This window comes from Barbus barbus (genome assembly GCF_936440315.1).
Source record: "Barbus barbus genome assembly, chromosome: 5".
NCBI classification, from domain to species: domain Eukaryota; kingdom Metazoa; phylum Chordata; class Actinopteri; order Cypriniformes; family Cyprinidae; genus Barbus; species Barbus barbus.
This window is the reverse complement of record NC_136733.1, coordinates 6,503,519-6,528,728: the sequence shown is the minus strand read 5'-3', so window position 1 is coordinate 6,528,728 and position 25,210 is coordinate 6,503,519. Positions and strand designations below refer to the sequence as shown.

Genomic DNA, 25,210 nt, shown 5'->3' with positions numbered 1-25,210 from the left:
TATATATATATTTATAACTTTAATTTCAACCACATTAGCCAGGCAATGTAAATGACGTATCCCTGCACAAAACACAAAACCTGTGCAACCCAGTGTAAGTGTGATTCATCAAACCCTAACTAATCATATCAAAGTTTTCCTATTTGAAATACAAACACATTTCTGAAATGATATGTGCAATGGAAGTTGAAAGCAACAAATATGAGCATTCCTTCATTAGTCCGTTATCGTGAACCATATGCAATGTCCACAGACTATCAATAGTGAAATGAAACTGTAAACTTATAAGCATCTCTCATAATAGAGCACATTGCATTCAATATATATAAGTAAAGAAATATGCCTAGCCAAATGATATTTGATTTTCAGTTCACTCCAGATTGCCTGACCAATAAAAATCTTAAGATTAGTCTTTTGGATTTGAAGCCATACTCAGTCGACTCGCTTGTGGCATTTAATATTGTATTTTTCATATTTATTCGCAATAAGCAAGCTTTATGCGGTCTGACTCCCATGTGTTATATTCTCTAAATGCTTTCCCCAATATGGATTTCAGAGTGGCTTGCTGGTTTTATTTTGCACAATTATTTGTTTTGCTGAAACAAGTGGCTGACTTGAGTTTGCCAGGGGGATGAGATGGAGAAGACGAGGAAGAATGCTGTTTGTTTTCACATCCGCATGTTTGTAATGACGCTTCAGAGCGCTCTGCTGCACAGACTGCGTGACGTACATCACCGCAATTTCTCTCCTAATGGATAATGGAGGAGAGGAGAGAGAGCAGACTGTAGATGTTAGCCATACAGTTTGAGGAGGAGGCCTGTATGTAGGGTTAATTTCTTTAATTAAATTAAAGATGCTGCAAGTGATACAGCAACCTGTCAGATATCACCGAAACACAGTATGTATCTGTGTCAGCACTAGACTCCATAAACAGGGGCATGTGAGTCAGACAGAGAACTCGGAAGCATCTCTGTACCATGAAGGGTTATTATAATACACCTAAATTAAATCCATAACAAGTTATAATAATTAAAGATCAACACTAATAAATATGATGAACTTGTAAGATAAAATATTTTACAAAACCTTAAACTTATTTTAATCTAGTTGCCAAATAACATTTTTACTTGATGCACTAAACTAAATAAACCTAAAACTGAAATTTAAATGAATACAAAATTATAAAGATATACAAAAATAATAATAATACAAATAAAATCTGTCTATAAGACAATGAAAAGATAATTAAGTAACTTAATGCCTGTAAGACAATAAAAATGCAGGCAGACATATGCACATTTATTATACAAAATAATGATATACTTGAATAAATATGATAAACATTTAAAATAACAATATATACATACAAATCTTCATTATTTTATTTCAGTTAATTGCCACAATTGATCCTATTTATTAATGACTAATTTTAATGAACTTTAATGAAAAAAAATTTAGACATATTAACAAAAAATAACACCGCAAACATCTTAGAAAATGTAAAAGTAGTTTTTGCAAGGGCAATATTGTATGTTTCTGCAGAAAAAAACCCCCAGCTAAGATGAGCAAAAAAAAAAAAAGCATACAAATACATACACAAATGATAAAAGCACATAAGTTACTGTTGTGTGGGTGTCTATTCTCAGAATGCACATTATCACAGCCACGGATTATCATTTAGAGCTCAGAGCAAGCAACAAGCATCCATTAATTACAAGCAGCCAGTACTGTAATGTTGGGGTTTTGCATAAACTGAAATGGCCAGCACGGTGTGCTTACTCGTTTAATTGCATCGTTTGATTTGATTAAATATCACACTGACTTTTGCGATGCATCCAGTAGTCAAATGGCAGAGAAATCCCTGAGGCGTGGATCTATCTGTCACTGCAGCGTCTGCTGGGCCTTTGCTCTGGTGAGAGCAATTTATCAGACTCTGCATCAAAGGGTGTTTACATCTACATAAATACCATATGCGATTCATTCTTATGTTTCACACAAAATACTTTTGATGCTTTTAGACTGTTTGGCATCAAAGTTCAGTTCATTTGATTTGTATAAATGCAGTTTGTCTGCAGTTTGGGGTTAACAGAGTTTGGCTAATGAGTGGATCAATGATGTGCAGGTGCGTGTGATCAGTACTCAGGTGAGGGAGTGCGCTGTGATTGGTTGGTGACAGAGCCTGGCAGATCTGTGACAACTCTGGGCTTGTTTATAATTAAAAGTCCTTCCTCATTATGGATAACTTTTTTTTTTAATTATTATTGTCATTTGTATTTTGGTTAACAATAACTGTATCTGGCATTTTATTTGATCAGGAAGCAGAAATATAAATCTAGTGTACTTTTTGTATTCAAGTTTTGCTCGCAAATGTGTCCTCCTATCACATTATTACAGAAAGAAAAAGTAATAGTAACACTTTAGTATAGGGACCAATTCGCATTATAAACAAGTTGCTTATTAGCATGCCTATTATTAACTTATTGGTTGTTTATTAGTACTTATAAAGCACATATTCTGCATGACAATATTATACATTCCTAATCCTACCCAATATCTAAGCTTAACAACTACCTTACTATTAATAAGCAGACAATTAGGAATTTACTGAGGCAAAAGTTATAGTTAATGGTGATAATTGGACCTTAAAATAAAATGTGACCAAAATAATTATTTAATCAATTTTAATTGTTCCCCTATAGCTTTTTTTTATGTGATCTTAAAGTTTTGAAGTTAAGAGCACATGTGCTGCTTGGGGAAAAAAGTAAACGTCAAGCCCTGGTTCATGTGAACTCCAGTAAGACTGCAAATGAAAGCAAGCTGCCATGAGTAACGACATATAATTTGCACATTGTCATGCTCCCGATAACACTTTTTATAGTATATTGCTCATAGTTGCTTGTCTCAAAATAAATTGCCTTCGAAGCACAGCTCACATTTTTTTGCCTCATGTGACTTTTTGCCTCCTAAAGTGCTGCTCTATGAGTGTGGAGATTTGGTAGTAAATTGAAAAGGACAAAAAGTTTAATAACAGAGAGAAACCAGCATAATCCCTTCGGAGTTATTACAGTGGTAAACAGCTGATGCTAATACTGACATCAATTATGATTTCAGACCTCATGGAAAGAGACATATGGGAGCATGAGGAGGCTGGGTATCGAACAAGCAATCGAACCAAGCGTGGAAGCAGCCTTAAAAGATCTCTTATTGGGAATTTTAGCCAACAGGTCATTTTTTTAAGGTTACCTGATCTTGGACTCTACTCAGGGAGAAGAAACAATAAAGGCAAAATATTCATGTAAAACTTGCATCAGCTTTTTCTCAGCCAGGAATAAACAGCAGCTGACTTTGAGACGCTTCCCTAAAAGTAAAAACTGCACAATTTGCAAAAGGCCAATAATTGAGCAAAGATGAGGTTAAAGCTGAGCTCTGGTTCCTCTGCCCCGGTCCGGTCTACAGACAAACCTTGTGCGTCGGCACTATTGCATCAAGAATAGGCGAGAGGGAATATCTCTCTATATCACGCTATATATACAGAGGATCTGCCCTTAATATAGAAACAGCAGTGTAGTCTACTTATCATAGAGGAGAAACATGCCTCTCTTACACCATGTCAGTGTGACCACCAGTCGGAAAATCTGCATTTTATTTGAGCACTTTTTTCTGTTTTGTCAATGCAAGAGTCACAAAAATGTGTGCAATTTACTGTCAGTTATGATGTATTGTTGATAAACAATAAAAAGCATTGAAAACAATAAGTGATATTGCTAACCAGAGAATAATCTAGTAGTTTATAAGGTGACAAGCTTTCATGACAAAACTACTTTAGTACTTAAAACTATCTCCTATCTTTCCTCATGGTTGCATGAAAATGAAAAACCAGATCAGATTTAAGCATAGCACACATCATCTGCTTTTCATTTTTATGCAGCAGCGTAAAAAAAAAAGAGAAACAAAAACGAGAGAAACCGGTCACTTGAATACACATTAAGTCTCAAAATTATGACTTCCAAACTCCTTAAGTAGGAACTTCCCAAGAAAACTTGGCAGTAATCACAAGTGACCAAAGTTTGGAGCCAAATTAAGTTTTCTTCCTCTAGATAATTGGTGTGCCATCAAACTGGAAGCAGCGTGTCTGCAGAATGGAGTTAGTTAGCTTCTATCTCTGGAGTCTATGGGGCGGATGGAGGCAGTTTGCTGCTAATAATGAGCAACGGGAAGCCGCTCAGTGTCAGCAGGAATCTCTTCCCCAAGCGAGCAGCCATCTTTCTTCATCAGGGCCTTCAGGCCAAAGAGCAGGTCAGCGGAGACCGAATGGACATCCTGAGTGACAGCACAGCTAGCACAACAACATCGCTGATATATGCCGTTATTTAGGGCTGATCTGAGCTCAGATGCTCAAATACTTTCAGCGCTAACGTCTGATTGGATTAGCAGCTTTCATCAGATAAATTCTATATCGATACAGCAAGCAATGCTAATGAACTATATTCCTTGATAGAAGAATAGTTTAATATGGTTATTTTTTTTTGGGTGTATATGTGCATTCAATTGGCTCTAATTATTGACATCTGTAGTGCATCAGAACTGACTGTCTTCAGAATTTGTCACAGGTTTCATATTTTGAATGCTTATGTTTCTTGGGTTGTCATATAGTTGTGTTGAATATAATGACGCGTCTTTCAGCAAACCGACGGTTGGCAGCAATAACAGTAACAACCTTCCCAACAAGTTTTCAGCCTAAGGTTACGGATGCAAACTTTTTACATGCTTAACAAGTTACAGTATACTTGAGCTGAAAGTTTGCAATGATCACTGCAAGAGAAGTTTGCATTATTTGGATAGAATAGGAACTTCATCTATCTATCTATCTATCTATCTATCTATCTATCTATCTATCTATCTATCTATCTATCTATCTATCTATCTATCTATCTATCTATCTATCTATCTATCTATCTATCTATCTATCTATCTATCTATCTATCTGCTACAACAATGCTGAAGGTGCCACGGGGTAAAAGGTACCTTTGATTTTATTTTCCTCTAAACCACTAGATGGCACAAAAACTTGATTTAGCACTTTCTGAAACATCTGCTTTTTAAGATGCGCATGCAAATTTGGCTGATCATTGATGCAATCGCAGGCAGCAGCGCAAAGTTGTTTCTGTGCTAATTTGATCTAATACTTGATTTTTTTTTTATGTTGTTGAAGTAGAAAATGAGAATCTCTCAAATTATTGCATATATTTTTGAGACAAAGGTCTTCTTAAGGATTTTCATTTTGTTTAAGGTAATTAAAGCAACAGTTTTTGAATAACAGAAGAATATATAAAAGTATGGTATTTGGGGTAAAAAGTGCCCCTGCTTTTGGGGCCAAAGTCACAATAATTAACATGATAATAAATAGCTGGTTGACTTTTCCATTTGTTAACATGACATGGCTAGATTCAGATGGTAAATGTCATAAATTAAGTTGGGTGTCCACCATACAGATATATATCATATAATAAAATATTGAGTGTTGTTACTACTGCAAATCTATATTAAATTATTCAATTATTATGGGATCTCCTTCGATGCTTTCAAATCTTACAGAAGTTTTACATATATATATGTGTGTGTATATTTATTGAACAAAAATGAATTCACTTATTTATCCAAATAAGCAAAACATAGGACAAACTTTGCTAAAGTGATTGTTTTGAACAAGTATTATCTTTTATTGTGTCAATACTGTGTGCCTTTTGCCCCATGCTGGTGAGCCATTTACCCTGTGCGGGGTAAGAGGCCCCTAGTCTCAGCCTCAGACATCACGCCCATGGACTGCTGGCTAAATGTTTGATGCATATGGCACACAAAAGTGGAAACACTTCAGAAGTTTTGAAGTCGTCATCAGATTGGTTGAATTATACAGGATTTCCGGGAGACATGTGTCGCGTTCTTTAACGTTCTGCCAGGAAACAAAGATGCCATGATGCCAAACCCCCTCACAAAAGAAGAAAGTTTACAACTGTGACTATGAGCGCTTATCAGGATCAACTAAACGCTGGAATTTCAAAAGTATGTGAAATATTTAATGTTATATATAAAGCAGCATAGAATCTTTAAAATATGTCTGAAAGTTTTACACACTATTCGCCGTTATTGTGGCAAAATTTTCACGCCACGAAACGTGACGCTAAACAAAATTAACTGTGATTGGTTGTTTGACATGTCCGTCAAACTGCCTCATGGCCTTGGCCAATGAAAACTGCCATGGATTCCAGACCTTCATACTGAAGGTCTGACTACGTGAGCCTAAGAGGCCCCCTTTGCCACCTCATATATGTATAAGATTTTTAAACTAAATAAACCACTTGTATGATTTATTTTCACACAATATATATCACAAAAATAAATACAAATATTCAATTATGTGGTATCATGGGGCTGTAAAAAGTATTTTTTGTAAAATTTGTAATAAACTGTTGCTTAATTGTAATGGATTCATGATTTCAATTTTAAATTTTGATTATTAAAATTTTATGTAATTATTGAAATGCAATAATAGTAATAATACAAATCAGAATCCAGAAAAAAACAAACAGCATCTGGTTTAATGTAGCAGACATTTTCATGTATACTAGAGTACTGATATTTGATACCACCACAGTAATGGATGCATTCAGTATGTTTGTTGAAATTCACACGTATGTTTCTATCCAAAGCATTAAATGAAGTTGAGGTGTACAAGCACAGGAACTGTGTTCAAACTCTAAGCTTTCCCCCAGAGATTGTTTACCCCTGTTACCCCTGCTGCTTAGTTTATTAAAATAGGATGCTAATTTGGTGCACTGTTAACAGTTAGCTAAACTAGCCGCTCTGGCTTTGAAGTATGAATCTAGTATGTTGCACATAAACGGAAATGGACTCTCTCACCCTCAGCAAAACAACACTCTACTTTGAAGTCCAGTGTTTAATGAATTAGCCCCGACAATCACACGCGACTTTTCTATTTGGCGCACAAACGCTGCACCGATAACATTCCTGTGCTTACCTGGAATCAAAATAGTCATTGCGTTTTGTATTCCTCTCTCTCTCTCTCTGAGCTATTGCCATCATACGTCCTTGATGTGAGCCCCACAGAGCTCTGACTCTGCTCTGCTCGGCTTTGATAACGCTTCAGCACAGATCTTGTAAAAGCCGCCATTGGAGCGTGGGTGAGCCACTTCCACATTAGTGACAGTTGATGCTCTCCAACTCCTTAACTGTATAAACAGTTTTTTTGTCGTTTATTTTAGAGTTTGATTTATTTTCATTTCCTGAGTGTGCATATTATTCTCTGTTTGATAAGTCAAGTTTCCTAGTGGACAGATAACTTTATTTGTCTATTTGTTTCAGGCGGTGATTTTGACGCTTTTTAATAGATCACTGCACTCTTTAATTTCACTACAGTCAGAAAGATTGCTCTTGCATTTATCAGTATCAACAGCATGCTTCATTAGCAATCACATATAAACCTTGAAAGGCTCATCTCATGACTTTTGACTATCAAGTCGAGTCATTTGTTTATATAGCACTTTATACAATACATATTGTTTCAAGGCAGCTTCTCATTAATTAACAGGGAAATAGCAGTGTTGTTGTAAAATTAATCAATTATAGACAAACTTTAGCTGTAATGAACATGTTTTTTTTTTTTTTTTACTTATCTTAGAGTGAGGATACAGAAGTCAGTGTCATTATTTAGCTAAATTATGATTCAGTTAAGTTCAATAGCAATGCCATAGAAAAAAATGATCAGTTTTTAAACAAATTCAATTTCAGCAGTAAGCCAGCTCTATAGAAGACAGTAGTGTCATTATCCAGATCAATTTAGTTCAAATTTTGTTCCCGTCCGACAGTGTCAGTACAGTTAAATCTTTTAAACCCCAATTTATCAGCATGAAGTCTGGTTTATTTTGTATCTTATCCATGCAAAAATCCCCTAACTTAAATGGGAAGACACTGACTGACAGTCACTTTTGTTTTTAGGTGTTATTTAGGGATGGATACATTTTTATATCGATGAAATTGATGATTTCTCTCTCTCTCTCTCTCTCTCTCTCTCTCTCTCTCTCAGGGATCTCCAAAATTGTAAAACAATTAAATTTTAGTCTGACAAAAGTATTTATAACTTAATTTTAATAAAAGTATTCAATAGTCAAATTCCCAGTGAAGTATCACACTATGTGCAGTCATGAAAAAACATCGACCAATTAGAGAAATCACTGACATCATGGAAACGCCAGCTGGTTTTCACAGACTAGCAGAGCCTTCTGTTTGTGTATTGCAATTTTAAATAGGCTGAAGCAAACATCATTTTGTCACAACCTACTAAATGACATGTTATTTTAGTTATTAATCTAAAGTTGAGGTTTTGTAAATCACTGAAAAAAACATTTTGACAACCTTTGTTAGATCATGTTAGCTCATTAGTTAGATACCTTCATAATGTTTGGGTGCTGTAGTGTACAGTCAAATAAAAATCCAGTAGTTAAAGAAAAAAAATCCAGATGGATTCAATTCTATCATTTGCAATCATTCACCCTAAATTGATAGATAGCTGGATGGATGGATGGATGAACAGATAGACAGATTAAGTTTTAATCTCAAATACTTTTTAGCTAGGAATCAAATGCTAAAATGTTGTGATTCATGTGGAAGCTGGTTGGTTCAGTTCATGAATCTCCTTAAACCCCTAATGAGAAAATTAATGGGAAAATATTTCCAGAACCAGAAAATGCTGAAAGTGGACAGCAAACTCTAAAAATAAAGCTTCTGATGGTGCCATGCAGAACCTTTAGCATCTATTGAATCTAGTCCACAAAAGGTTTATTATAGTGTAAAATGGCTTGTGGGATAATTCAAATGTTATTTACACTAACAAAATAATGGTTCTTTTAAGAAGTCTTCACTGAAAAGTTATTTAAGGAACCAAAAATTGTTTAATTTCCCCTTTGGGAACATTATTTTTTAAGAGTGTCCCATTGAGCTCTATTATGAGCAGTTCTTGAAATACAATCCTAGTTTCCTTCTGTATTATTCTGTAAGGGAACATCAGCTCTCACCTCTCTCTGGGCGTCTGGTGGTTGGGGTTGTGGTGGCAGCGAATGCTCAGACCAAAGAGTTTCCGGGCCGTGCGCTGGATCTTCAGTCTTTGGGCCTCCAGTGAACTCTGCAAGAGTCGGTAGCGGTTCTGAAGGTCCCAGTCGCTGCCCCAGAGCAGGTGCACGCTGCTCACCGGCAGGAAGTGTGTTGCGGGCAGACGTTTCAGAAACGACTTAAACTCATCTAAGGTGAGAGAGAGAGAGAGAGAGAGAGAGAGAGAGAAAGACAGGTGCTCATACGGCGAAAGGCATAAGCATATCCATTGTGGGAGAAACCTGTTAAGAGTGATGGAGAAAAGTATTGACTTTAACGGACAAGGATTGATTTTAACCACATAAACTGTGTCAATACCATTACATAGAGAGCATTCAGAGTTCAGTGTGCAGAGTCAAAATTATTTCCATCTCATATCTTTCACCATTCAATCCTTCAATGTCTCTTAAAGTCAACATGCAAAGCCATATGCAATCCATTACTTACATAATGTCAAATTCCCAAGAGCTATATACGAGTTATCTATTACCTTACCAAAACAGTAGCCTAAAACAGTGATTAAATGCAGATAGTTAACTGCTAGTTAACATTAATAACATTAATCAGTAGCCTGCGTACCAAACCAAAAAAATGTTTAATTTCCCTTTTAGGGGCATTTGTTTTTCCCATGTAGTTTAAAAAAGTGCAAATATGCCTCCCCCATATTACTATCTTTACCCCGTCCCTTTATCGCCGCCCTTCACCAGGCTCCCGACAGGAGTGGGTGTGTGAGAGAGGAGGGGCGCTGAAACAGCCAGGTCTGGCGGCGTGTGATGAGGTACACCTGAAGTGAACGGAGCCTCATCACCACCACTGTTAAATGCCGAGCGCGCCTCTCCTCGAGACACCGGTCTTTTCCCGCCACATTATTTATTTATTTATTTATCTTTTTTTCATAATTAATCACACAGCCCTAGTTCAAATTGTTTGGCATTATTTCACAAATTATATCACAAAAAGGCAGTCGTGGCCTAATGGTTAGAGAGTCGGACTTGTAATCCAAAGGTTGCAAGTTAGAGTCTCAGGCCGGCAGGGACCGGCCTGAGACTGAGGTGCCATTGAGCAAGGCACTGAACCCTCAACTGCTCCCCAGGCGCAGCAGCATAAGATGGCTGCCCACTGCTCCGGGTGTGTGTTCATTTTGTGTGTGTGTGTGTGTGTGTGCGTGCGTGCGTGTGTGCACTTTGGATGGGTTAAATGCAGAGCACAAATTCCGAGTATGGGTCACCATACTTGGGTCGTATGTCACGTCACTTTCAAAAAAGTTTGAGTTTACTTAAATGCAATAAATTAATGCAAATACTTTTTTTTTTTTTTTGGACACTGAAAACAGGTGGGAGCTATTTATTTTGAAAGAGCACCAGGCTGATGCAGTTAAATCTAAAATGCATTTAACTTTAAAATGTACAATGATTTCCCCCCAGACCCCCATTGAAGGACCAAGGCCCACCCTCTTTAATCTCAGAAAATTCTGTTGATAACACTGAATCATGATTAAACAGTATAGATTGTTTTTCATGTTGACTTTAAACCATGTTTTGATAGAGTTTAGCTTCAACCCTACAGGATCGAACACCACTGCTTTAAACAAAAGATATGTCACATTTCAAATGGGAATCCAATGACACAGTCATGCCAGACAGCAGTCAGACGAGCTCTAACTATGAACGTGCCTGTAGCCAGTCAAGTTTGGTTGATTGTCCATTTCAATATTTGCAGCATGGTCATATTGGAAATGTCAATATAATGGTCTAAACATGCACTGACGGTGTTTAACAACTCCACCAGCTTGTTTCCTTTGATGTGTTTGATATGCTATTAAAATGACACAGTGTGGCATCTGAATCCAGAAAGCACTGCGGGCTCTGACGCAATGACACATGACTGTCTGCAGAGCGCCTGTGTTTACTGGTGTGTTACTTGATGAAAATTATGTGTCAAGAGCAAGAAGGAACCGAAAACGTGCACATTTATCACTGTCTGTACACATGAAGGTAGCAAGCTTTCTATCTTTTTCTTTTTCTTTTTTTTTAAAGTATGTGTATTTTTTATTTTATTTTTGTAATTCCTTTTAAATTACTTTTAAAACATAACAGAAAACAATATGCTCCGCTCTGTACTTCAGACATTTGGAGACTTCACTATTGCCAAAAAGCCTGACAAATATTGTACTAACAATAACAACAACAACATAAAAGTGTCTGAATAGAAGAATTCTGACTATATTATACTGTATATAACTGGCGAAAAATTTAGGTTGACACTGGACAGAGTACTTAGTAGGAGCCGTTGCACATACATGAAACTAAATGTACTTACCATGTAACTAACCTATGGAACAGCCTGTACTTACAGTTTGCAATTATGTAGATGTAATAGGCAGTAATAGGACGCCATCCCCCCGCATCCCCCCTCAATTCGAGCCCTGTATGTATATATATATATATATATATATATATATATATATATATATATATATATATATATTGTGACGAGTCGGCTGCCTCCCCCCTGTCCATCATCACCACCCCGTCCCTTATTCGCCGCCCTTCACCAGGCTCCCGACGGGAGTGGGTGTGTGAGAGAGAGGAGGGGCGCTGAAACAGCCAGGGCTGGCGGCGTGTGATGAGGCGCACCTGACGTGAATAGAGCCTCATCACCGCCGCGGTTTAAACGCCGAGCGCGCCTCTCCTCGGGAGACCGGTCTCTTCCCCGTGCATGCACGCTGGTGTCCTCGTGGGTCCAGGAAAGGGAGCGTAGAGGGAACTACCTGCCGCCGCCAGAGACGCGAGCGGCCGGACCCGCAGTCCGGCCGACACTGCACCCGCGATACGGCCGTCGGGCCAGGACGCCGGGCCGTGGAATCCCGTCGAGCACCCGGGGATCAAGGAGTTGGACGAAGCCGCCACAGAAGCCGCCGTCACCCGCGCCCCGGGACCTCCAGACGGGAGCGCGTGCGGCCGCCGGACTCCGCCCCTTACCTGGACCCTTCCCTCCTGAACACTGCCCCCCTTCACGAGCCCCGCAGCACAACGAGGACACCAGATCCCTGTTTATTTTGGACACTTTTCCCCCTTTGGACACTTTATTTTAAATATTTTGTTTAATAAAAACCTCTCCGAGGCTTGACGCCACGCCCACTGTGTCTGTCGTTGGCTCCTCCCGCCACAATATATATATACATACATACATATACATACATACATACATACATACATACATACATAGATATAATTAAAAAGATAGTTTTTTTATTATAATTTTGATAAAATAAATGCATACTTTTGATCGGTACTGTAGCCTGTTTATTTTGTAGAAAAATGTCATCATCATTTATAAAATGTAACAATCATTTCATCACAACACACATCACACTTCATAATAAGTATTCACCAATAAAGTACTCACAAATAATTAACAAACTATTAATTAATAGTTAATTCTTAGTTTATAAACTGCAGTTAATATATCAATAGGCTCTGTACAAATAGTGAGTTCTTCCTTCATTATCACTGTAATAAGCACAATTATTATTATTTTTTTTTATTATTAAAATGACATGAATTAAGTGATTTAAACCAACAACTATTGAACACTTATTGCATTCATATTCATTTAAAATGTTTACAAATACATTAAGGACACACACACACACACACACACACACACACACACTGGCATATGTTGTTTACAGGGACTCTCCATAGGCATAAGGGTTTTATGCTGTACAAACTGTATATTCTATCCCCTGAACCTAACCCTCACAGAAAAGTATATTATTTATTATTTAATAGTTAATTTATTTATTAATTAATGACATTTTTCCATTTTCCGTGACTTGATCTAAATTGAAAACTATTTAGGATTAATGAGTTGAATAATAATAATTTGGTTAATTACAGTGACAATGAATGGTGAGCTAATTATAAAACTAATAGTTTGCAAAAATTATTTGTAAGAACTCTATTAGTGTATACTTATTAAGGAATGTCACCCAATCATTTATAAATCTTCTATGACTATTAGTATTTCAAAATAATGTTCAGTTTTCACAGGTGATGACAGGAGCCTCTGGGTCTTAAACAATTGGGACACTAAATGTTTGCACTAAAAATCCCAGAGGCTTCCAAATGTTCCACCCTATTATGACTGGAATCATCTAAACAGTTTATATCTGACAAAACGGTGAAAATCATATTCAGTCACGCCTCTAAAAGATGGGTTAGGTGATGATTTAAGAAGTTACTGGCATTAAATTAAGACTTTATTAACACATTCAAACAATTATTGCTTCCCTAATTGATCAACGTGACATTTCAGAAGATTCATCTGTTCATGCTAGAGCGTTTTCTCCTTAGGCCGGTCCAGAGGAATATTGCGGCGACCTTGAGGTTCACAGACTCAATTTGAGTGTCCTCTGCTCTATATAAATATATCGCAGTGTCTGGTTTTATTTGGACCTTTTATTACCTGTTAATAATATATAAGCTAGCGTGCTCATAAGGTGGATATTGAGCAATCACCTTGGGGAGTAACCTATTTCTGCTTTATGTTTTTTGTTCAGAAATATTTGATCAGCGAGGTGAAAAATGTCTGTCGGCGTGTGAGCTGCATTAAATGTGATCTACACAGGACAGCCCTTTAAGGTCGATGACATTCAGAGAACCTTTCCACAACCATTTTGCAATGTTATATAATAGTGTTTATTAGATGAATGTTATTAACTGAAATTTCATGAATGAAAATGTTAAAACAGGGTTAAGTGTATATGAAAGCTACACATATCCATCTTTTTCCTTTACTTACAGTCTTCTGGCTCAGGGAACCAGAAAATACGTCTACTCAGGGTTATTACAGTTAAATAAAACTAAAAGCATGTGAAAGAAAGAAAACATGCATCTTGAAATAAGAAATGTTAACTGAACATTAGCTTAAAATAAAATACATATATTTCAGCTCGGCTAATTCTCATTTTAATTTAGTTGATTTAGTTCTGAAATATTTTCTTTTTTTTTTTAATCTACTGTATGTCTCTGACTACCTGAAGGTCACTATATAGGCAAGGCAAGGCAAGGCAAGGCAAGTTTATTTATATAGCACATTTCATACACAGTGGTAATTCAAAGTGCTTTACATAAAAGAAAGTGAAATAGACATTAAAATCAATAAAAACATGGAAATAAGAATAATACAAACAAGGAATTTTAAAATGATATAGAAAATGATTTAAAATAAATTTAAAGAAAATGATTATACATAAAATTCATTGCAGTCAGTTCGGACATATAGCACAGTGCTCATTCAAATGCACAGTTAAACAGATGAGTTTTGAGTCTTGATTTAAATGTGGCTAATGTTTTAGCACATCTGATCTCTTCTGGAAGCTGGTTCCAGCTGCGGGCCGCATAATAGCTAAACGCAGACTCCCCTTGTTTTGTGTGAACTCTTGGTATTTCTAACTGACTCGATCCTAATGATCTGAGTGGTCTGTTTGGTTTATATTCAGTGAGCATATCAGCAATATATTTAGGTCCTAGGCCATTGAGTGACTTATAAACGAGTAAAAGTACTTTAAAATCAATCCTAAATGTAACTGGAAGCCAGTGTAAGGACCTGAGGACTGGTGTGATATGCTCAGATTTTCTGGTTCTAGTCAGAATTCTGGCAGCAGCGTTCTGGATGAGCTGCAGTTGTCTAATGGTCTTCTTGGGAAGGCCGGTGAGGAGACCATTACAGTAATCCACCCTGCTGGTGATAAAGGCATGAACAAGTTTCTCCAAGTCTTGATTGGAGACAAAACATCTAATTCTTGCAATATTTTTGAGATGATAGTATGCTGATTTAGTTATTGCTTTGACATGACTACTGAAACTAAGGTCTGTCTCCAGAATCACCCCAAGATTTCTGACTTGATTTTTCGTTGTTTGACCCCTAGAGTCAAGATATGCATTCACCTTGAGAACTTCATCTTTGTTTCCAAATGCAATGATTTCAGTTTTCTCCTTGTTTAACTGAAGAAAGTTCTGGCACATCCAACTGTTAATTTCATCAATGCATTGGCAGAGGGAGTCAATGGGGCTGTAGTCATTTGGAGATAAGGCTAGGTAAATCTGGGTATCATCAGCATAGCTGTGATAGGCAATTTGGTTCTTCCTCATTATCTGACTTAGTGGGAGCATATACAGGTTAAACAAGAGCGGTGCAAGAATTGAGCCTTGTGGGACTCCACATGTCATGGCCGTCCACTTAGACTTATGCTCTCCTATACTCACATAATAACCTCTCCCTTCTAAGTATGACCTGAACCATTTGAGTGCCATCCCAGAAAGCCCGACCCAGTTTTCCAGTCTCTCTAAAAGTATGTTATGATCGACAGTGTCAAACGCAGCACTAAGATCTAGTAGTACCAGCACTGATATTTTGCCAGAATCAGAATTGACGCGAATATCATTTATTATCTTAATGAGTGCTGTCTCTGTGCTGTGATGTGCTCGGAAACCAGATTGAAAATTGTCCAGGTATCCATTTGACTTTAAGTAGTTGTTCAGCTGATTAAAAACTACCTTTTCAATAATCTTACCTATGAAAGGAAGATTTGATATGGGTCTATAGTTGCTCAACATGGTGTTATCAAGATTGCGCTTTTTCAGAAGGGGCTTAACAACTGCAGTTTTAAGGGAGTTTGGAAAAGTCCCAGAAAGAAGTGAGGCGTTCACCACTTCTAAGAGATCAGCTTCTAAACAGTTAAGCACATTTTTGAAAAAGGATGTGGGAAGTGTGTCAAGATAGCAGGTTGAAGATTTAAGGTGCTGTACTATTTCTTCCAAAATTTTGTTATCAATTTCTTTAAAAACACACATAGTCACTTCTTTTTGAAATTGCGGTTGAATCTGTGTGACCTCTGCATAACTTGAGGATGTGCCAATCTCCTTTCTGATATTATTGATCTTCTCAGAAAAGAAGGAAGCAAACTCATTGCATTTGCTGTCGGAGAGCATTTCACTGGGAATCTGACTTGGGGGGTTTGTCAGTCTCTCAACAGTCGCAAAAAGAGTGCGGGTGTTGTTTAAGTTACTGTTTATAAGGTTTGAAAAGAAAGTCTGTCTAGCTGTGGCTAGTTCCACATTGAAAGCATGAAGGCTGTCTTTATAGATGCTATAGTGAATTTCGAGTTTCGTCTTCCGCCACATCCGCTCAGCTTTTCTGCATTGTCTTTTCATGCTCTGAACTGCTGTTGATTTTCTCCAAATTGATTTCTGTTTCCCCGTCTTCTTGCTGACCTTTATCGGGGCAATATCATCAATAACATTCTTAATTTTTGAGTTAAATGACTCCAGGAGAAGATCAACAGAGTCTGCAGAAATGCTTGGTGTTAATGATATTGCCTCCATAAATAGCGCACTAGTGTTCTCGTTAATGCATCTCTTTCTGATAGAGACAGATCTAGATTCAGTGGTGACCGAGATCAATATATCAAAGAAAATACAGAAGTGATCAGATAGTGCTACATCCTTGATTACAATGGATGAGATGTTTAGACCTCTACTGATGAGTAGATCTAGGGTGTGTCCACGATTGTGTGTGGGTCCGTGCACATGCTGACTCAGGTCAAAAGTGTTTAAAACAGTTATAATTTCTTTTGTAGTTTTGATTTGTAGTTGTGAATATTAAAATCCCCTGCAATAGCAAAACAGTCAAACTCTGAGGAAATCATTGATAACAGTTCAGTGAAATCATCAACAAAGGCTGGAGAATATTTTGGAGGCCTGTAAATAATGATAAACAGGGTGCGTGGAGCACCTTTCAGCACAATACCTAGGTATTCAAAAGATGAATACTGACCAAATGACATTTGCTTGCACTGATAAACATCTTTAAACAGAGCAGCTACACCTCCACCTCTCCTAACAGTCCTGCAGACACTTATAAAATTAAAGTTAGGAGGGGCTGTTTCATGAAGGACTGTTGCACTGCAGCTGTCTTCTAACCATGTTTCATTTAAAAACATAAAATCCAGGTTGTTTGTGGTTATTAAATCGTTGATCAGAAATTATTTATTTTTAAGTGAGCGAATGTTTAAAAATGCTAACTTGATGGAATTACATTTTGTCTCTACAGCAATCTTAGATTGATGCATTATAGGCCGCAGGTTAGATGGGTCAGCCGTACGGCTTGAGAAGGCCTTAGACTTTCTATTGCTTAATAAAACAGAAATAGAGGAGGCTACAGGCACATATAGGTGATGTTCTACATCAAGGACCAATTATTTTACAACCATCCTTTTTGGTTTTAACTGTATGCAGTTACACAGTTATTAATGCATGAACAGATCTTTTGAGTTGCTCATATCCAGCATACTTTTCATTACTCCATTTAGTGGACTAATGATGCCTGAGATAGTGTTCCTTCAGAAACGCAATTTACTACTTGCAGTTGCAGATCAGTAAGGTGCTGTAGAAGTGTCACTAACAGACCAGAAACATGACAATCTGCCTTTAATGTAATGGTCAGACCTTATTTAAATATATGAGAACTATAGCAATATCTGCACATATGGTATATATATATATATATATATATATATATATATATATATTTATTTATAAAACAAATTTGTCATACAGGCAAAAACTAAATGGCTGAAGTTGTAACGGGACAGTAGGAATTTTCACAATTTTCAGATTTTTTTTTTTTTTCACAAGCTGGACAATAACGTAGTTACATTTTGTGACAATATAAACAATCAAGCAGCTGAGATTTGCTATACAGTACATATTGTTTTATGTGAGTGTAAAGTTTGTATGCATATGTATGTATGAGTATGTGTGAGTATGCTGTAATTGTACTGTATGTACACATACTTATATATCCAACATGTGTCAGTGATGATTTGGTTACACATGTAAAAAAAATAAATAACCAAATGGGAACCCTACACTGATGTTAGAAGAACTTTTGTGTTTGCAATGCAATGCAGCTCTGATATCAGAGAAATAGTTGGTAGAAATAGAAGATTCATTCATTAACCTGCACGGCTCTTGTGTGAATCTATCTTTTGGGAGTGGGAATGGAGCAGAGCTTTTGCCCGTGGTGTGTGATTTGAGTTCAGGCAGTGGGGCGAAATTGACTGTTACAATAAACTGCAAGAAGTGCCTCTTCTCCCAGAGAAAGCATTGTGGGGCGCTGAATTATTCATGCTTGCTTTATTGCAGATTGGCTCAAAGAGAGAAGTTAGCATGCAAGTCCTATGCAGAGTTTTCAGTACAAGGCGGCTCACAGAAATCAACAACAGAATCAGCAAATAAGCAGCTGATTAATAACATTTAAAGCTTATGGTTGACCGGCCAAGGACAGCCTAAATTCAGTAAGTTTTCTTGCTTAAATATGCAGTCATTTGTTACCCATTTGCATTACCTTAGTTTTTGATTCTTATGTTCATTTGATTTGTAGAACCTTATTGAACCAAGACCAAACAATTATAGAATCTTGCCAAAGAGGAAACTTAGATGATTCCCTTCCCTTCGAGTCCGAGAGGGACCAAGCCTACTGACGCCTCCCTGTCTAAGAGGATAACCATTGTCTTATCTTATGAGACCCATAAAAACAGGAGATATTTGAGAAGAACATCTGTATGTCTTTAAAGAACAGAACCTTCAATGTTCGTGACCGGTTTACCATAAATAAAGTCGAACAGTACAAAGCCCGTTGCATCTGGAAAGGCTCCAGCACAGACCCTCCCTGATCTCTCCTGATCGTTTAACGCAGTAATTCAATGATGGTATCAACAAAGACGATGGTTTTACAACAGACGTCCGATCTAAGAAAATCACCAGGGGGCGTATTACAGAAAGATCCTAACTTTAAAATCTTATCTTATCTGTTTGGTAACCATGGTAATTTCAGTTAGGACCACATTTAGGACAAAAGCTATTACAGAACAGCATTTCCTAAATGCGTTATCTTATCTTAACTACAGATAGGAAAGGGGTATTATAGAAACCTCCTAACTTGACAAAAAACCCTAAAACCTGTCTTAACTTTAGGACAACCCCACAGCTGTCCTAACTTCAAAATTATTTGAAAGCTAACGGAAAAAACGCTTACAACTGTGCTGTCCGACAATAGTATTACATTTATTAATAGTTGAAAATGAAAAACGAGGATGTTTAATGGTAGAAAGACTCTTGGAGGACCCAGAAGATGTGTTATATTTGAATTACAAAACAACTATACAATAACTAGCAAAAGAGTGCTAGTTTAAGTTTTCTTCAAGTTCATTGCCTGCAATGTGTGTTCGTGTGTGTATGTATTCTGTTTTGTGTTATTTTAGCTTAATAGTGTTGTAGAGTAGCAAATAAACTTTGATTTATTAAGAAATCTTTTGTCTGATGCTATGTGATTTTCAAGTCTTAAACTATTTGCCAAAGATCGCGTTACCTATGCTCATGAATTTTGATAAAGTACTATTTGGTTTGTTTTATTGTTGGCCACGAATAAGATAAACAAAATTGTTAAAGATATACTGAATTTAACGATTCGCTGGACGAGTTGTTAAAACCTTAGAAATTATACGTTTTGATTAATATCATATCAATATCGAATCTTAAGAATAGATTCTCTAAGAGCTAAAATTAAAATAATAGTTCTAAAATGACTACAGATTGCTGTTCAAACGTTTGGAGTTAGTAAGACTTTATTCATCAAAGATGCTTTAAATTGATCCACTAAAGTCATTTAAAATGTTACAAAAGATTTCTATGTCAAATAAATGGTGTTCTTTTGAACTTTCTATTCATCAAATCATGACAAATAAAATGTATCAGTTTCCACAACAATATTCAGCAGCACAACTGTTTTCAACATTGATAATAATCTGAAATATTTATTGAATAGTGAATCAGCATATTAGAATGATTTCTGACGGATTACGTGACACTGGAGCCTTGAGTAATGATGCTGAAAATTCAGCTTTTATCACAGCAATACACTGTTTTACCATATATTCACTTAGTAAACAGTTATTCTAAATTGTAATAATATTTCACAATATTACTGTTTTATAATGCGTTTTTGATCAAATAAATGCAGCCGTGGCATGCAACTTTTAGGAGACCCCCTGTTATACATTGCATTATAAGTCTGTGCTATAATAACATGCACGATATACATGTAGTACTATAGTAATCTATTTCAATATTTTATGATGCACACATTCAAAGCAATTAAAATAATCAATGTTAGTGTATGAATTCATGTAGTTGTATATAACTAACACATTATATTTTTTAGCAATACAAATAAATATGTTAATCTTTTTAGTTAACTGGATAATTGATGCATTATTTGTCAACATGGAGTCAACTTTCTTATATTTTCTGATTTGTTGACTGAATGCAAATAATTAAAGTATGTTCTCTCAGCAAAAATGAGTGAAAAGGCAAGTATAATGACTGTAAAATCGGCTGCCGTATAATGAGCACTGAATATGTGCCCATAGAAGAGCCGAGAGCAGCTTCTCTATTGAATAAGCAAACAGACGTCTTCTGTTTAATTCAAGCAAAATCAATGAAGGTGTCTTCAAACGTCACTTAGCCCAATTAGCGCAGCCGTGGAAGTGTGCAGTGGTGAGAGCATTGTCGCAATCGATCCGCGAATGGGATTACAACACCTGACTCAATGCTCGCTGTCGCCACATCTACTTATTAGTCATGATGTGTGGCAAGGTGAAACTGTCAAATTTGACAATGGATTGTGAAATTGGCTCTAGACCAGACTTGCTGACAGACCTGACAAGCAAACTTGCCGGCTAATGCTGTCAGATCATTGTGTTTGCGAGCAGACTCATTTTACCACTAGGGTTTTGAAAGGACGTTTCCACAGAAAAATTATAGAAAGCAATGAATTGATGTAGTTTCTGGTGTTACCTAGAGTGGCCATATGTCCAGTTTTAGGTTAGACAGTCCAGTTTAAAAATATGATGTCCATATATCAGCACAAAAGTAAAAGTTTAGACATTTTAAAGTTAAGTTTAGACATTTTAGACACTATATTGACCGTATTGGATTGTTTTGCTCTATTTTTGCTGTGTTTATGAACAAATCGGTTGAGTGAATGATTCAATAAGCCATTCATAAAGACAGTTGCTACAGTATATGTGAAACTGCATACAAATATACTCTCCTTCCTATTTTTAGTAAATCTTTATTTGGTATAAATAACTCAAGTAAGGGACTTGCATCATGCCCAAACGAATCAGGCATTTTGAACGAATCAGTTGAATGAGTCAATAACTGATTCACTCATTAAGACAGTGACTTGTCACTGTGAAATTTGAATCCTGAAAAGTGTCCAGCTTTTTGGTGTTATAGAAATGGCCGTTCTAGTGTTACCTGAGTTCTCAAAGTCGTTGTAAGATGCTTCCCAAGTCTCTGCCATGCCGATGAGCGTATTCTCCATGATCTGGAGGTCAGTGGTGGGACAGTTGCATTGTGGGAACTCATCGGCACACTGACAGATGCACTGACTGTTCTGGCAGACATATTCTCCCTCCCCGTTACACATGATGTAGCTGAGAGCTGACTGGACGAACTTCTCCTGCAGGTACTCGGGGAAAATGACCTGCAAACCTGAAAACGGGAAAGAGAATCATTGTTAAAGTCATTACAGAGATCCAAAGACATTATTGATTTCACATCAGCACGCAACAGGTAGAAAGTGCTGCAGATAGCCGATGACAGAACTTTCTTGATTTCACATTAAGCAGCACATTGGCTCACTCTCGATACGAGCACTTGATGCAGACCCCTGTGCAGTATGGACCCTACATAGAGTGTTTACAGTTCAGCTGCAGTAAATGAGCTCAGAATATTCTGCCGACAGTGACAGTGAATCATGCTGTCGGAGAACAGCGAGTTTGTTGTGAAAGTTTTGCCAGAGGTCCACTTGACTTTGAACTGTCCCCTTGGAGTGGGAGGACTTTACATAATGGAATAAAACGGAGGAGTGATTGATGTATTCTGTCGTGATCGGCTTCGGCTTATTTACCAGGGCTGTCATAATATCCTCTGCTCTGTGTGTGTGTGTGTGTGTGTTTGAGTGGGGGTCTGAATGCACACTTGTGTTAAATGCAATAGCAACATTACACCACGTAATAAACTTATGCAAATGATTCCTCAAATCATCAGCCTGTAAGAGACCAACTAGAACACCTAGGGTTTCACTTTTTTTTTTTTTTTTTTTTTAAATTTGGTGGGGTTTTTTTTTTTTTTTAATCAAACATTATAAATAAGCAGCAGTAACAGATACTGTATTATTATTTTCATTAAGAGGTGATATTTGCCACCTTAAATTGATTTCCAGGGGATTTTAAACTTTATAGTGGATATTGTTTATAACCTTATTAGTTGCATGCCTAATTTTACATTAAATTCTTACATGTAATCAATCAGTTAAATTAGAATAATATACCATAGATTTGTCACTATAGATTTGTTACCAATCAAATGAAATCAGTATCAACAAGTGTCGCACAAGCTGCATCTGAAGTAGTGTTAGAGACGTAAATCAGTTCTGCTGTGGCTTCATTTGGAAATTTTTGCTGACAAAAACACAATATTGCCAATATTGTGTCAAAAATATCACTTAAAATAACTAGCTTAAAATCAATTATTGTTCAAACTTTTTTGTGTTTTTTTAATATTATTTTACTTTTTTATAAATTCAGCATGACATTTGTAGTTATGTGATTTTGCTAAACTAGCATATTTTAAAAATATGAAGGTGTCTTAGCCGAGATCAGGCTGCTCTGTGCCTGCTCAAAATTCAGTGTAAAGATGCAATGCTGTCTCAAAGCCAGACTATTCCTGCTCTGACTCATCTCAGCCCTTGGATCAACAATTGGTGTGTAAATTAATTTAGGTCACCTCTGAGCAGCTTTTAACAGTCTCCGTAAAGACACCTTTATGCCACTTCATAAGCACTTTTGTGCCACTTTTACAGTGTAAATTTGGCATACTGTAATTCCAAAACTCATGCAGTGTTTTCTGTAAACCTCAGTAAGGGGAATGCATTTGACATTCCTAAAGGACAAAACTTTTTTTTTTTCATATTTATCCATATCATTTTTTTTTTTGATGATTTATGCAACATAACTACAGCACATCAGGAGACGCAATATATCTCACATGATTCAAAAATAAATCAAAAAGCCCTATAGAAAGACCTATTGAGTTACATGGGGCTTTCGTGCCAGAGACTGTATCATTCTCTCAAATAAATAATAAATCATACCTCAAGCATCGGCATAAAACATTGTAATGGAAGCTAGCCCTGATATAATACAGCATATCCATTTCTAATGGAAGGAAATGTGCAGCGTGCATACGGATAATTGCTTCATAGTAATTACACATTCTCTCTGTGAAGAATTTTAGGATTGAGTTAGAGGTTATTTGGACTTATTTACCTTAACACACACAACAACACAGAAAACGTTGCACACTATATATATAAAAAAAAATCATAACTAAATAAATAAACAAACAAAAGCATTAATGTGCATAAATAATTTGTTATTACACAAATAACAGGTCTCACATTGACCAATCCTGAATATACAGTACATGAGTACATTTAAAAGGCCATTTCAAAATGCCACATCAATTCATCTGCTAGCAGGCGGCAACCATCTCTTTCTGATGTTTATTAATGTTCATACTGATGGATTTAAACAAACCTCTAACCCTATATTATTAAACGTTGCAGTGTTCTGTTTATGCTACACACACGAATGATGTGTCAAATTGTCTCGTTGAAGAGAGCTGGGCTGTAACCTGTGATCACCCTTGTGAAAAAGAAGTGCACTTGATTATAATAAATGTGCACTTATACTGTACTTTAAATGTTACAAGTATATTTTTGAAAAGGTGTATAATATTTAAGAACTAAAAATCCAATTAAAGAGATAGCCTGTCATGACTAACTTATTTATGTATTTATTTTTTTTAAAGTTAAACTTTTAAATAAATGTTTAAATCATATTTTGTTGTGCTATACACTTTCATTTTGAGGTGTTGACAAACATATAAAGCACATGTGAAGTACTTCATTTTAATTTGAACTGTAGCGTTATTCAATATTAAATTTACAGTTAATATATTTTAAATGCATCATTACGAATGTGTAATTATTTAAATACATGACAAATTTAAATGGAAATTGCAAATTGACAGTTAAGGCATTAAAATATATTGTAGTTTATCATAAATGATTGTCAGTACATTCAGTAGCATTTTAACCATATTTTAAAGACAATAGCAGTAATAAAGAAATTACATATTCTGTCAAGATGTACTTGAGTCTTGCTTCACACACTAATTGCATTTAAAATAAAATTAAACTGAAATCAAAAATTATGCATTCAGTTCATAGTTAAAGAGATAGTTCACCCAAAAATGTAAATTCTGAGAATAATTACTCAGCCTCATCTCGTTCCAAACCTGTAAGACCTTCGTTCATCTTCGGAACACAAATTAAGATATTTTTGATTAAATCCGAGAGCTTTCTGACTCTCCATAGACAGCAAGGGTCCAAACATGATCAAGATACAGAAAGGTACCAAGAACATTGACAAAATAGTCCATGTGACATCAGTGGTTCAACTGTTATTTTATGAAGCTACGAGAACACTTTTAGTGTGCAAAGAATAAAATAAAATAAAATAATAATAAATACTTTTATTATTATTATTTTGGTAAAATGTTCTCTTTTTAAAAGTGTACTTATGTTGTTTTAGACTGGGTAAAAGATAAGCCCACATACACATTTTGACCAATAACATATTGAAAAACACCTAGCAATGCATTACTAACCCTAAAGCAGCATCCTGACATCATGGCAGTTCTGCATAGGCCAGTGCAGAAAATCCATTTGTCATTTTCCCGGAAATGAGCGGGGCTGGACTTGGTCGTTCAGATTCCCAGCATCTCTGATTCGCAGCATTGCCGAACAGTCAATGTGACAGACATGAGCTGCCATCAGAGTGCAGAAC

The 25,210-nt window shown here is 36.4% G+C and overlaps 1 protein-coding gene across 1 annotated transcript in view; it reads right to left on the bottom strand.

Moving 5' to 3' along the window:
- LOC306870509 (BMP/retinoic acid-inducible neural-specific protein 1-like) overlaps positions 1 to 25,210 on the bottom strand; it is a gene marked incomplete at both ends in the record, with an annotated part of 38,977 nt that overhangs the window by 2,114 nt on the left and 11,653 nt on the right. The window contains 2 exons of the mRNA XM_079417816.1: positions 9,090 to 9,312; positions 21,552 to 21,788. Coding sequence (XP_079273942.1) covers positions 9,090 to 9,312; positions 21,552 to 21,788 — 460 coding nt within the window. The remainder of the gene's footprint in view (positions 1 to 9,089; positions 9,313 to 21,551; positions 21,789 to 25,210) is intronic.